Source organism: Staurois parvus, unplaced genomic scaffold (genome assembly GCF_062004578.1).
Source record: "Staurois parvus isolate SC_StPar_1 unplaced genomic scaffold, SC_StPar_1.0 ptg000017l, whole genome shotgun sequence".
In the NCBI taxonomy this organism is placed as follows: Eukaryota; Metazoa; Chordata; class Amphibia; order Anura; family Ranidae; genus Staurois; species Staurois parvus.
The window spans coordinates 14,200,291-14,214,650 of NW_028317813.1; the positions used below are offsets into that span (position 1 = coordinate 14,200,291).

Consider the following 14,360-nt stretch of genomic DNA (forward strand, 5'->3'; position numbering starts at 1 on the left):
GTGTCATGACAACAGTTGTGCCACTAAGAGTCAATAAAGGATTAAACAGTAACATGGCTGAAAAGAATGATTGTTACAGGACACATGTACTTTTGTGTCTTGAAATTAGGTAGTGAAGGGTTGGGTAATATAATATTTAGTGGTTTTCAGAGACAATAACCATTTATTACAAGGATATCCATATTAGTTTTAAAGTACTTCTGGAAATTACTTGAAAATGTTAGCAAGCATGCCGTTACACTGAGAAAAAAGGAAATTACTTTATCCATCCTCCCTATGGCTCCTGCTGTGTTGTCATTCCTGCAAGCTGCACTAACAAAAGTAGAGAAAATAAAACAAGAGCAAAAGCCAAGTTATTGCTTCTAGAGTCCAGATTACTTGTTTAATTTTCCCACAGAAGAAGAGAAGAACAACAATTCCGTTTTTGTTCACTCTAATTTTTTCTTTTTAAAAGGCCCAGAGTTTATGGCAGAGTTTAGTCATTCCATCCCTTTCTTGCCTTCATCCAAATGCTACAGACATGAAGATGATAAGATAGATTTTAAAGTATTAGAGAACTGCAAAACGATGATGATAATGCTGTTACATAGTAAAGTGTGATCAATGGGTCAAAGCACATAACAGCCTAAGGCCCTATTCACACTTGCAAATGTGGGCTGTTTGAGATCAGCTGTCAGAAACCCAGCAGGGGTTTCCTGCAATTAACTTCAGGCCACTAGTCCAACTGAAAGCAAAGGGAGGCTGACAGCTCCAGCAGCTGTTCATGGCCGATTGCATGTAATCGCTCATGAAGTGATTACCTGTAAATGATCAGCCCTGGACACAGACTGTCGTCATCCAGGGCCAATCATCTATAAAACCATCTGTTTAATTGGCTCAAGTCTATATTGGCCCAAGTATGTGTATATATGTATGCATGTGAGATAAGGACTTGGATTGTAAGGTCTTTGAGGGCAGGGACTGGTGTGAATGTACAGAGTGTAAAGCACTACATAAATTAACAGTGTCATATAAATACCTACAGCTATATGAAAAAAATGAATAGTCCATACAAAGGCAGACGAGTGATGTCACCGATATTTCATAGTAAGATATCTGTCTCCAGTCAATCTAAACAATAGTTACTCCTGTTGTGTCTTTCAATACACAAAATGTATTCCCCATGCTATCTATACACTGAAATATATTATCCATATACTAAACAACAGGTTATATACTGGAGTAAACAGAAACATTCACTACCAGATTACCTCTGCAAGCTTGTGTACAGGGTGCACTAACCATTACTGAAATGTTAAAAAATTAGAACTGCAGCGTAGTAACTAATAATATCTGTTTTGTGTGCAATAAATATCAATATAGATCAGTGTTTTTAAAGTCTGGCAATTCTTTTGCTTATAATAAATATACTATGTGAAATATATATTCACTTTATGCTGTAGACTACTGAAACTGGCAATAAACCTTTTGTAGAAGAAATATGACTGCTTTACCATTTTTATATGTTATCTTTTGATGATAAAAGGCATCACCGGCTCAGCAGCTACAGGACTTGTGTCAATGAGGTTTGGGCTTGTTTTGATGTGTCGATAGGCAAATGCTGCTTACTCAGGTGCATTCCACTTCCATTCTGGATTAGTTTGAGATGTTTCGGAGATCATTTAGGCTTCATACACATGAGCATTGTGGCCTATACAGCATAATTCAGCCACTGCAGGCAGGCAGCCTAGGTAACTCTAAGGCTAGGTTCACACCTATGCAGTTTACATTTAATCCATCTCTGTAGTGCTTTTTGCGGTGCGCTTTGCCTTTTTGCATTTGCGTTCTTGACGCATTTTTTAGGCGTTTTGTGTTTTTTTTCCAACTTGTTGCTGGGCAGATTAGGAAATCACATTAAATGGACTGCTGTGCCTTTCTGCTAAACACAACAGAAAACAGATAGATGTGAACCTAGACTAAGGAGGCTTCGTGACTGTATGGACACAGCCACTTTCCCGAACTTGACAGGTGTGCAGGGACGCAGGAGCTTCTTTGAACTAGTCTGAATATAGTCATCCGAGCATTTACTATGAGATACAGCACTCTGCACATCCTGATCGTTCTGTCCTGTTAGAAAAGACCATGTGAGTATAGTAACACTGTGTGCAGTGATCACCAAGGCATCTGGTGAAGAATGCAATGAATTTAGTGAAATCTAATGTACAGTCATAACACAGACACTGACATGGCTGATGTTATCCAGGTTAGGTTGCTTTGTTATCAGTTATTAAAAAAGCTAAACGTATCCAATTTTAGATCTGCTCCCTCCCCAATTATAAGTCCTATAATAACAAGCCTGTAGAGCGGGGTGCTCAACTTGTGACCCGCAGGCCACACGTGGTCTTCAGAGCCCTTTGATGTGGCCTGCGACAAAATGCTCTAGGATCTGCTATCCCAGAGCATCAGAGTGCATGGAGCCAGTGCCAGCAGCACAGGAAGGCAAGCAGCCGCAGAGGGAGCAGCAGCCACATAAGCCGATGCTTGCTCTGTAGCGCCGCCTCCTGTGCCAGGCAAAGTGATACCAAGTGCACTTCGCTTGGGACCTTTCTAGCAGCCTAGCAATGCCAGCAGAAGCTGGAAGAGAAAAAGGACAGTTTATTAAAGATCACATAGTTTTGCAATGGTCATATTAGCGATTTTAAAAAGGGTTATTAGGATGCTTTCACAATGATCCACAATGATTTCACAATGGGCTAGGTTTAGCCCAAACTTCCACTTTAACCTTTACACCATTTGACTAACACAACCTGCACTATGATCTGTCATCACACTTGAGAAAGTCACATAGTGCAGAGCCAGCCTAAGAACTGATTTTTAAGAAGATGATGTCTCCCACATGTACACTATATTGCCAAAAGTATTGGGACACCCCTCCAAATCATTGGATTCAGGTGTTCCAATCACCTCCATGGCCACAGGTGTATAAAATCAAGCACCTTTGCATGCAGGCTGCTTCTACACACATTTGTGAAAGAATGGGTTGCTCTCAGGACCTCAGAGAATTCAAGTGTGGTACCGTGACAGGTTGCCACCAGTACAATAAGTCCATCGGCGAAATTTCCATGCTACTAAATATTCCAAGGTCATCTGTTAGTGGTATTAGAACAAAGTGGAAGCAACTGGGAACAACAGAAACTCAGCCACGAAGTGGGGTCAGCGCATGCTGAAGTGTGCAGAAGTTGCCAACTGTCTGCAGTCAATAGCTAAAGACCTCCAAACTTCGTGTTGCCTTCGGAGAGCTTCATGGAATGGGTTTCCATGGCCGAGCAGCTGCATCCAAGCCATACATCACCAAGTGCAATGCAAAGCGTCAGATTCAGTGGCTTAAAGCTTGCTGTCACTGGACTTTAGAGCAATGGAGACATGTACTGTGAAGTGACGAATCACGCATGTCTGGCAATCAAATGGACGTGTCTGGATTTGGCGATTGCCAGGAGAACAGTTCTTTCCTGACTGCATTGTGCCAAGTGTAAAGTTTGGTGAAGGGGGGATTATGGTGTGAGGTTGTTTTTCAGGGGTTGGGCTTGGCCTCTTAGCTCCAGTGAAGGGAAATGTTAAGGCGTCAGCATTACAAGACATTTTGGACAATTTCATGCTCCCAACTTTGTGGGAACAGTTTGGAGTCGGTTCCTTCCTGTTCCAACATGACTGCGCACCAGTGCACAAAGCAAGGTGCATAAAGACATGGATGAGTGAGTTTGGGGTGGAGGAAATTGACTGGCCTGCACAGAGTCCTGACCTCAACCTTTGGGATGAATTATGGACCCTATGGACTAAGACTGGGATGCCATTAAAGTTCATGTGTGTGTAAAGGCAGGCGTCCCAATACGTTTAGCAATATAGTGTATTTCCCATCCTTGGAAGTTCAAAGAGAAAAAGCACCAATTGCATCAATGAATATGCTGAGGAGCAGATGTTGGTTATAAGAAGAATTTGCATGCATGCAGGATTAACATTTTACAGCATTGTACTTCGGTTTCTGTACTCCACAGTAAACAAAATAACATAAAGCAGTATTAAACTTAAAAATAAAAAGCTTAGCAATCCTTAAATGTGGTGGCTGAATTAGTTTTCTTTTGTATGCTTTTTCACTTGGTGATCTGGCCAGTAACACACTTCCTGAATGTCTCCACTCTTAGCAGCAACAGAGACACCTTTGGACACTAGCTTTGTCAGTCTGGGGGGGAAGGGTAGTGTTATACTAGCAAATTAAGATAGACTTCGCTAACAAATTAAAGCTGAATTCTAGAGTACAATTTGTAAGCAGCTAATAAAAGTTGTTTTTTCCCTTTTCCCTCTTGGAATAAAGTTTTTACATAAATAAATGAGGACCATTGTAAGCACCCCTGTCAGTGTAAAATGGTTTATCTCAACTCTCAAGCTGCACAGCTTGGTCTGTTAAGGGAAGTTAAAAAAAACTACCAGATGTATTGGCTGGATCACTAAAATAAAGCAGAAAAAAAAAAAAAAAAGCCTAAAAAAGGAAAAACGAATTCAGCCACTACATCCAAGAATTGGTAAGCTGCAATATAACATATTTTGTGTTTAATATAACTTGAATTCCTTGATTATAAAACTCACCCTTTGCACCATCTGTCTGATCTCCAGTCACATTGGGTGCAGCCTGAAATGACATGAAGAGGCGTTTGCAGAGATCAGGAGAGATATCATCTGCATCCAGGTATGTGCTCAAGAAGCGCTGAAATCCCTCATAATCTATTGACTGTAAAAGAAAACAAAAGCAAAAGTTAAACATGCTTGCTTCCAGACAAGTCACAATTACATCGTACTGGCACCTTAAGGCTAAAAGAAAGCAGTCAATATGTTCTACTGCCAAGCGTTAAAATCTACATTCTTATCCATTTCCCCTTTTCTGAAACCAGTAGGGAGCCACTTTGGATTTGTGGTTTTATTAAAACCACCAGATAAAAAAAAAATGAGCATTAGAGATTTTATGCTAATCCTACAGGCCGCCTGAAAAATAGCACTGCACAACTAAGGCTCTTTTATCACTCCTAACCCAACTAATTGCTGTCACGGCCCTGCAGCAAATTACATTTAATATATGCTGTAAAAGAAAAGCACACAGCACTCTGATTTCTAAGACGACCTATGCCTTTCCTGGGTTTAAAGTTGAAAAGATTTCATTGTCTGAAATGGTTCAAAGAAGATATTGTAGTTACAATAGAAGAATACAATTATAATACAAGAAAAATACTTTCTGATGATATCCATCTCATCAATCCCGGGATACAGTGTGCTCTAGATTATATAGAACTACAATTGTGATATATTTATTACATGTATTTATATAGCACCAGCAATTTACAAAGCACTTTACATATCATACACTCACATCAGTCCCTGCTCTCAAGGAGTTTACAATCTAAGGTCCCTATTTAACATTCATATATACATATACAAGGGTCAATATAGACAGGAGTCAATTAACCTGCCAGCATGTCTTTGGAGTGTGGGTAGAAACTGGAGTACCCTGGCAGAAACCCACACAAGCACAGGGAGAACATGCAAACTCCATGCAGGTAGCATCCTAGTTGGGGTTCAAACCAAGGACCCTGGTGCGGCAAGTGCTAACCACTAAGCCACTGTGCTACCCAAACAGTTTATGCCACATTTAAACAAGCACAAAAATATCTTGAATTTTGGTGTTTTAACATATTTTATGTATAAATAAGCCTCAATCTTGGGCCTTAATATGTGAAAAAATAGGCTTTTTAAATATGGGAGTTGTTTGCAATTGCTTTAAGGCTGGAGGAAGAAGGGGTATTAAAACACACCAACTAATTACATCACACCTGGTATTTGCTAATGCATTTTGGAAGATTCGTAACCTGTATATCTATAATTAGCAACAGACACTTCCTCCAGCTTGTGTAGCTCAGTGTCACTATCATTGCTATCTTCCTTAAAATCTATTAGCATTTTCCGCCTAAGCAAATACTGGATTAGTGTGTCCACATGACATTTAAAAAATGATCTACGGTTTTCGGAATTTTCTGGACTTACCATACTTATATAGACACATTCATCTGTACTTCATAATCATCATGAACATAAAGTTTTGTGTGGTAGGACTATATGTCCCATTTTTTATTAATGTTAACCTTTGCTCCTATATTTGTATGGATCTACAGAATATGATACATGTAGTTATGGAATATTACGCAGTCTTCCTATATTATAGAGTTCCAGAGAATGTCATGAATACATGTAGCAATGTAATTATGTGTAACCTTTCCAAATGTAAATCAGGTTGGTGCCCTTGATAAATATATTAAGGCAGTGGAAATAAGAATATCTACTGATTGTCCCAAGCAAAAATTGGAATTGAAACAGCTAAGGGATGTCATAACTGTAATAGGGGATGAAAATAATCAATGCATTAGCTTACTGCAATCGGGTAAGCATCCTAGCAATAGCAATGTGCAAGCAATGACAGTACAGCCACAATAGCTGCAGAGGAGGTTGTATATTTCTACAGATTTGTATATACAGTAATTATCAAAATGTATATTACAAAAAGATGGAAATGCGTTGAATATCTCACCTCTTCAGACAGGTGGTTGCCATCTCCATAAAACTCCTGCAGAACATCTTGAACCTTTTTGGTACTATCTAAAAACAAAATAGCATTTGATTTCAACATGTGTGTTTCGGGTATAATTTGTTTGCAGTCTTCTTGCAGGAAACCTCAGGATGACAAGACACTGATGATGCAGGTCTATGCTGACGAAGGGAGAAGAGATGTTTACTCACAATCAATGTACTTCTGCAGCTGGGTGAACTCCTCTGGGCTCAGGATTGCCCACTCCTTATTCTCCTCGCTCATTCTGGCTCTGCGACAGCCCTGCGGCAACACAGCAAAACGCGGTGAGACAGATGATCCAAAGCAAGGAAGGGTAGAGAGAAAGAGATAAAGAGAGAGGGTAGAAGCTGCCTGTGGATGAATGGGGTGTACGACTATGGCTCAAACCTTGGATTACATATTAGCTGATCTAACACATTCTGCCCGAGTTTTCCAGAGCCACTGTCCTGCTGTAATAATGAGACAGAGACAGATTGAGTGGCAGGGTGACAGAAAAGAGACAGAGAGGGGGAGGCAAGAAGGGGATGGAGAGAGCTGATATACACACTGGATGGGGAAAGATGTACTGCACCAACTGCACCCACCGCCTGTGTTTTAGAAAATCAGCAATAAATGATACACAATAGAAGGAATGTCAAGTGAAATAAAGACAGGAACAGGCACAGAAAGTGGATAGAAGTAAGAGCAATCCAGCAACCAGTAGTGATGAAATGCAGAAACATACAGAACTTAGAGGAGGGGATGGGATGACCGAGTCAAGATATGTCAGAACAAGAGATCAGATGGAAAAAGCCTTGAACTGAGACAGATTAATGATTTAAGAGTTCTCTGTTCAGTGTAGAGCACAATCAGCTAAAAGCATTACAATTTGCAGCAAGAACAAAGACCCTAAAAGGGCACTCTATAAAAATATGCATTTTATAACATACACTACATGTCAGCAGCAGTTTAAAGCTAAAGATGTAAAGCTGTACGTGTCTACCGTAATCTGATCAACATGTACTAAGCAACAGGATGTTACATCTACATCGTCTGCCAGACACAGTGATATCTACAAGCAGAAAAGAGGTTTCCCACATATCAGTAATATACGTCTCTGCCAGCGGTGGCAGTCATTTGTCACAGCACAAGCAGTAATGCTACAGTCATCGAGTCAGCGATAATTCTATTCATCATCACACATATCTGTCTCTTGTAATCATCATTTGCAAATATGCAAAGTTATCTGACATATATAAATTGGGTGATTTACTAATGCTTCTCCAAACTCTCACCCTCTGTTTCCACCCATATGGAAGAAAAATATGTTTGAAATATATTTTAAAAATATTGTTCCCAAACATATTGACATATATTTGAAATGCTACAATTCTGGCCATATTCAATATACTTCCAAATATATTTCAATAAATATATATACATATACTGTATGTTGAAATGTGTTTTTATTACAAAAACCTCTCAAAAAACAAGAATGGAGTACATGGGAGTACACCACGGAGGAAGCCATTGCTGTCCAAAAAGAATATTGCAGCACGTTTGAAGTTTGCAAAAGAGCACCTGGATGTTCCACAGCACTACTGGCAAAATATACTGTGGACAGATGAAATCAAGATTGAGTTGTTTGGGAAGAACACACAACACTATGTGTGAAGAAAAAAAGGCATAGCACACCAACATCAAAACCTCATCCCTTAAGAGAGCGATTCACACCAGACATCCCAAGAATATTGCTACACTGAAACAGTTTTGTGAAGAGGAGTGGTCCAAAATTACTCCAGATCGTTGTGCAGGTCTGATCTGCAACTACAGGAAACATTTGGTTGAGGTTATTGCTGCCAAAGGAGGGTCAACCAGTTATTAAGTCCAAAGGTTCACATACTTTTTCCTCCCTGCACTGTGAATGTTTACATGTTATGTGCAATTAAACCATGGCAACATCTAATATTTGTGTAGTATTATGTTCAGCAGACTGTGTTCTTCTATTGTTGTGACTTAGATGACATTCAGAGCACATTTTGTGCCCAATTCATGCAAAACTCGACGTAATCCCAAGGGGTTCACATACTTTTTCTTGCAACTGTAACAGCCTACCTAACAATGGTCCTTGCACTACACTGTTGTTCACAGCTATAAAGCAGAGTACAATCAGACTGTAATGTGTATGGACAGTTTTCTGGTAAAAAAATGGGATAAATATGATGGGCGTTAGCCTTTTTTTTTTATTCAACCTTTTCCTTTATGTTGCTGCCAATTAGCTGTTTTCTTTCATTTCTAGAAAATACTGGAGTTAGACTTACCGGTAACTCTATTTACAATAGTCTTCCAGGACAGCCCATGAGATATAGGCTCTTCCTCCAACAGAAAATGTTAACGCATCACCAAAAGTACTTTAAAAAGGAGGCCCTTCTGCTGAGCTCGTGAGTTTTAAAAAAAGAACTGAGGGACGAAACAGGAACAAAACATATTCAAACAGAAAATGAAAATAACACAAGGGTGGGAATCCGGCTGTCCTGGAAGACTATTGGAGATAGAGTTACCGATAAGTCTAACTCCGGTTTTCCCAAATCGCCTTCCAGGACAACCTATGAGTTGATTAGCAAGAACTTACTAGACCTCATTTCCCACAGGACTGAGCATAAATATCACAGATATGGTGGACCCTGTTATGTTAAATTCTCAACAGAAAGAACACAAAGGCAGCAAATCTAACCACAGGGTATAGGAGTAGGGGATCTTGGCACTGCACAAGTTGGGCAGTGGTCTGATATCTACCAAAAAACACTTAAGGAACAGAAAATGGACAACTCCCCTTTCAAAATAAAGGAGGAGTCTGCTAGCACTGGCAGATTCATCATCCACTCCCAACAGACACTATCTAGTGTTAACCAGCAGAGAGAGGAATTCAGTCAGAACCCCCAAACTCCCTCTAAGAAGCCCTACATAGGGAGAGCCCAACATTGCCCTGCCCCATTAAGCCTAACACCAAGGAGCCCCAGCTGACAGATTACAAGCTTGGTGAAAACCTAGAAACAAAACACAAGTAAAAGCAAGAAGGTACAGCAGCAACCTACAGCTTATTGGTGTCCTGTTGGTGCCAAGGACACCTGTATCCACCTGAGCTGCAGTCTGCAATGAAGAATCCAATAGGCAGTATGAGCTCCTTCACTTGTAGCATCCTGACAGCCCGTGTTTGAAAAAACCGCTATACAAAGGCACCAGCCAGCGCTTCCCCTGTGCGAAAATAAGGCTTGGAACCAGAGCCTCAAGCACCTGGAAATTATTTCACCCCAACGAGGTTTACCTGTGCATCATCCGGTCAAACAGAAACACAGATAGGTCCCGAAGCCAACGCAGCTGTTGTGTGAGCCACTGCCAAAAAGTACCCTACAGTGCATGCACCCAGACACCCGGACTGGGAATCCACATTGCCTATGCTGGTCCCTGTCAAGGGGGTGTGTGGCTTCCAGACATGGTCTTTGCAGGGCACAGAAGAAGAAAGGAACCAAGCTACCTCCTTCCTGTACTGAGGAGTTGTTCTGGAGGGCAATCTAGCAGAGAACCCTACCAGCTGCTCCCTGGGGAGTCAGGTAGGTAAAAGTGTGGGTGGAAGAAAAGGATAGCCAGAGCAACAGAGGCCTAAATCCTAACCTTAAGGCCTAAAGGTTACAGGTGATGCATCTCCTCTGGCCGGAGGAAACATAGTAAACTGACCAGTTCAGCAGATGGACTTTAACCACTAGCCTACAGGGCACTTATATCCCCTTCCTGCCCAGGCCAATTTTCAGCTTTCATCGCTGTTGCACTTTGAATGACAATTGCGCGGTCATGCAACACTGTACCCATATGAAATTTTTATAATTTTTTTGTGACAGATAGAGCTTTCTTTTGGTGGTATTTAATCACCTCTGGGTTTTTTATTTTTTCTTAAACCAAAAACCACTGAAAATTTGGAAAAAGAAAGTTTTTTCTTAGTTTTTGTTATAACATTTTGTAAATAAGTGATTTTTCTACTTCACTGATGTGCGCTAATGAGGCTGCAGTGATGGGCACTGATAGGCTGCACTGATGGACACTGATGAGGAGACACTGGTAGGTGGCACTGATGGGCATTGACAGGCATCACTGATGGGCACTGAAAGGCAGCACTCATATATGGCACTGATAGGTGGCACTGACTGGCACTGTTAGGTGGCACTGACTGGCACTGATAGGCAGCACTGATGCACACTGATAGGTGGCACTGATAGGCGGCACTGACTGGCACTGATGGGTGACACTGAAAGGCAGCTCAGATGGGCACTGATATGTGGCATTGATGTGTACTGGTAGGCACTGAAATGTGGCACTGATGGGCACTGGCAGGTGGCATGGATGAGCACTGACAGCTGGCACTGATGGACACTGACAGGTGGCACTGCTGGGGCTACACAGATCATCAGGGCACACTGACCATCAGTGCTCTGATGATCAGTGTACATGTCCCCTCTGAGGAATGCCGATTGCCGGCTCTCCTCTCCTCTCGAGCTGTCAGTGTGACAGCTCGTGAAGAGAGAAATGCCGATAACAGGCATTTCCCTATTTACATGCGATCAGCTGTGATTGGACACAGCTGATCACATGACCGAGCCGACATCTTTGGCTCTTTCCGTTGATCGGTGATCCGCTGTGTCTGAGGGATACAGCGCACCGCCAATCGCCACGCTGTGTGCTCCCGGAGCTGCGCATGTGCGGTTAGAATGTGAGGACGTCATATGACGTCCTCCCAGAACGAGAGAACCGCCTTGCGCCCGTCATTGTACTATATGGTGGGCGGGAGGCGGTTAAAGTACTTTCGGTGATGTATTTCCAGTTTCTGTTGGTGCCTATATCTCATGGGCTGTCCTTGAAGATGATTTGGGAAATATAACCTAGACTTATAGGGGTTGCTTTACTAAAGGCAAAATAGACTTTTCAATTTGTAAGGGAAGTTGCACTGAATGAGGTGAAGTTATGCTGACTTCTATCATCCAATCATATGCAAGCAAAAATTATGTTTTTTTTTTATTTTTCTTACATGTGATTGGGTATACTTTTTAAAGTATAATTTTACCACATTCACTAAGCTCTCTAGAAAATTCACTTGCAAAGCAGACTATTTGCCTTTAGTAAATCAACTCCATACAGTCCATTTTCACCTTTTTGATAGCATCTGAGTAACTTACAATATAATGCTATAAAAACAGGAAGTTTAATTTTTTATTGGGAAAAAAAATATCAAGTTTAAAAGATCACGTTTCCATGGCTGCCTCTTGCTTGTCTTATGTATTGTATTCCAAGCAGAAAAAAAAGGTTTGCATTACATAACACTGCAAGCCAAAACCAAAAAACTTGTTACTGATGATTAATGAAGAAGCTGGCAGCAGGTCCTATTCTTGCACATCACAGTAAAAAATAGCAGAGAATATGTCGTTTATGCAATAATAAACACACCAAACAAGTCTCAGCTTTTCTCAGGAATTATAATTAGAGTAACTACAGATTTAACCATACCACTCTTTAAGGAAGAACTCCAACCTAAAGAAAAACTTTTCCATAGTAGCGCAGTGCTACCCCCGCAGGGGGCCACTGATTTGTGTCCTAGGTTCTCTTCTCATTAGTGCAACACAGCAAGGAAAACAGCAGCTTTCAGTCCACTAGCTCAAGAAACAGTCTAGGGGTTGCCTTTTTAAATGCTTATTGCAGATCAACGTGGAAAGGGAATAGGGAGCTGTGGGATACTCCAGGACACTAAACAATGCAAGCACACTATCCCCTTAGCAACAGCTTCTTAACACAGTCCTCCAAGTATCAGGACATGAAGTGGAAAGCACTGGTACACCAGGCAATCTTTAACTGAATATGGCAGGAGTTAACAGCAAATGTCACTAAAAACTCTCTCCTTCTGGTCCATACTTGCAGTGTCCCCTAGGCTTGGATGTCTCCATACTCCAACATGCAGACTCCTTTGTAGAGATAAGATCCTCAGTGGCACCTCTCTTTCTGGCTCTCCAGGAGCTTGTATAAGGATAGATCCCCCAGTTGAGCACAGCTGAGATGTCAATGAACAGGCTGAATCTTCATCAGGATGGCCAGGAAGGGAAGGGAGCCCTCCTGATTGGGACCCTCTCCTCCAGGGAAAAGAACTGCTCTCTGGGTTTCCATACAATTTATCCACTTCCCAATCATCATTTGGGCACACCTCTCTAGGGATTGGCTGGAGCTGCATAAATATTCAGGCTACTAATTTGACTCGCCCACCCATCTCCAGAAAACGGGGAACAGTCAAACCTGCAGCCTGCAGAGCCCAGAGCAAACTAGGGAAATCACACACACTACTCTGCTGATTTCAGGTTTTTAATTTTTTTTTTTCACCTAAAGTGAAAAAGTTGTTTTAAATCTCTTAAAGCATATATAAACCTAAAAACAAAATATTGCAGCATACTGGGTCCACAGATCCTGATGAACTGCTAGTGACATCTCCAGTTCCAGAATGATTACACACTGTACATCTACGCAGTAGCAATGTTGTCTCACGGCTGCTTGCTCCTGTTTTAGACTTTAGGTTGATGTGTTGAAGTCTCCATGTTCAGCCTACAACCACAGACTAAACCAGAAGAGGACATCAGTAGAAGATGTGCATCTGCACCTAGGATACCAACTCATGAATAAGAGGACATTGGGATAAGAGTCAAGTCAAATTCAAGGACAGAAAAGGTAGGTACAACTTATAAAAATAAAAAGGTTAATCTCCCATCAGTATTATAGTCGTGTTAAACCCAAAACAAAAATGTAATATATTGCAGCTTACCTATCATTAAAATGTGGTGGCCGTATTTGTTTTCTTTTTTAGGCTTTTTTTCTCTATGTTTTCATCTAGTGATCTGGCCAGTATGACATCTCCTGTATAAGAGTGCCCCCACTCTGGATGAAGGAGCAACAGAGACACCTTTGGAAAGCAGCATTGCCAGTCTGGGCGAGGGGAGTGTTAGTGTATTTAAATCTTTTAGTACATCTAACAAACTGAAGCCAATCTCCAGCAAACATTTTATAAGCAATTACAGCAACGGTATTTTTCCTTTTGGGATAAATGTTTTACATAAATAAAAGCTAATCATTGTAAGCACCCCTGTCAGTTTTAAATGGTTGGTCTCAATCCTCTAAGTGCTAAATCTGCAGGACAGTTTGTTCTCTTGAAAAACAACAGAATTACTTGCCAGATCATTAGGTGAAATTAAAGCACAGAAAGCCTAAAAAATAAAATGAATGCAGGCATCATATAAGAATTGGCAAGCTGCAAAATAAAAAAATGTTTGCTTTTGGGTTAATACCACTTTAAACCCTGGCTAGATGTTTTTGCCTAGTGTTTAGGTAACATAATAGCAATTTTTTCTGATCCTTGGAGAGCTGATTATATATAAAGTAGATCAGCTTCTAAACCAAACACCAAGACAGGGGCGGACTGACCATTTGGAAACTCGGGCACTGCCCGAGAGCCTGGGGTCAGTAGGGGGCCCCATGAGATGCCCCTGGTACCTTTTTCATAGGCTTTTTTGAGTTTGGGCAAGGACACAGGGGCCCCATGATTCCCTATTGCCCGGGGGCACCAAGAACAATGTGTTGTCTGTGCTTGTTCTATCCACTGGTAGTAATGGGAATCATACTATGTTTGTACACTGTTTGACAATCCAATATT

General features: G+C 41.2%; 1 protein-coding gene across 3 annotated transcripts in view; it reads right to left on the reverse strand.

The window, feature by feature from the left end:
• DGKA (diacylglycerol kinase alpha) overlaps positions 1-14,360 on the reverse strand; it is a 261,031-nt gene that overhangs the window by 96,352 nt on the left and 150,319 nt on the right. The window contains exons 1-4 of one of the 3 annotated variants that reach the window (XM_089680200.1): positions 7,034-7,157; positions 6,817-6,907; positions 6,608-6,675; positions 4,621-4,762 (exon numbers count right to left, since the gene is read on the reverse strand). In XM_089680200.1, coding sequence (XP_089536326.1) covers positions 4,621-4,762; positions 6,608-6,675; positions 6,817-6,889 — 283 coding nt within the window. In that variant the 5' untranslated portion in view covers positions 6,890-6,907; positions 7,034-7,157. Of the gene's footprint in view, positions 1-4,620; positions 4,763-6,607; positions 6,676-6,816; positions 7,158-14,360 lie in introns of those variants that run through there. The other 2 variants (XM_089680184.1, XM_089680192.1) reach the window with 2 other exon arrangements.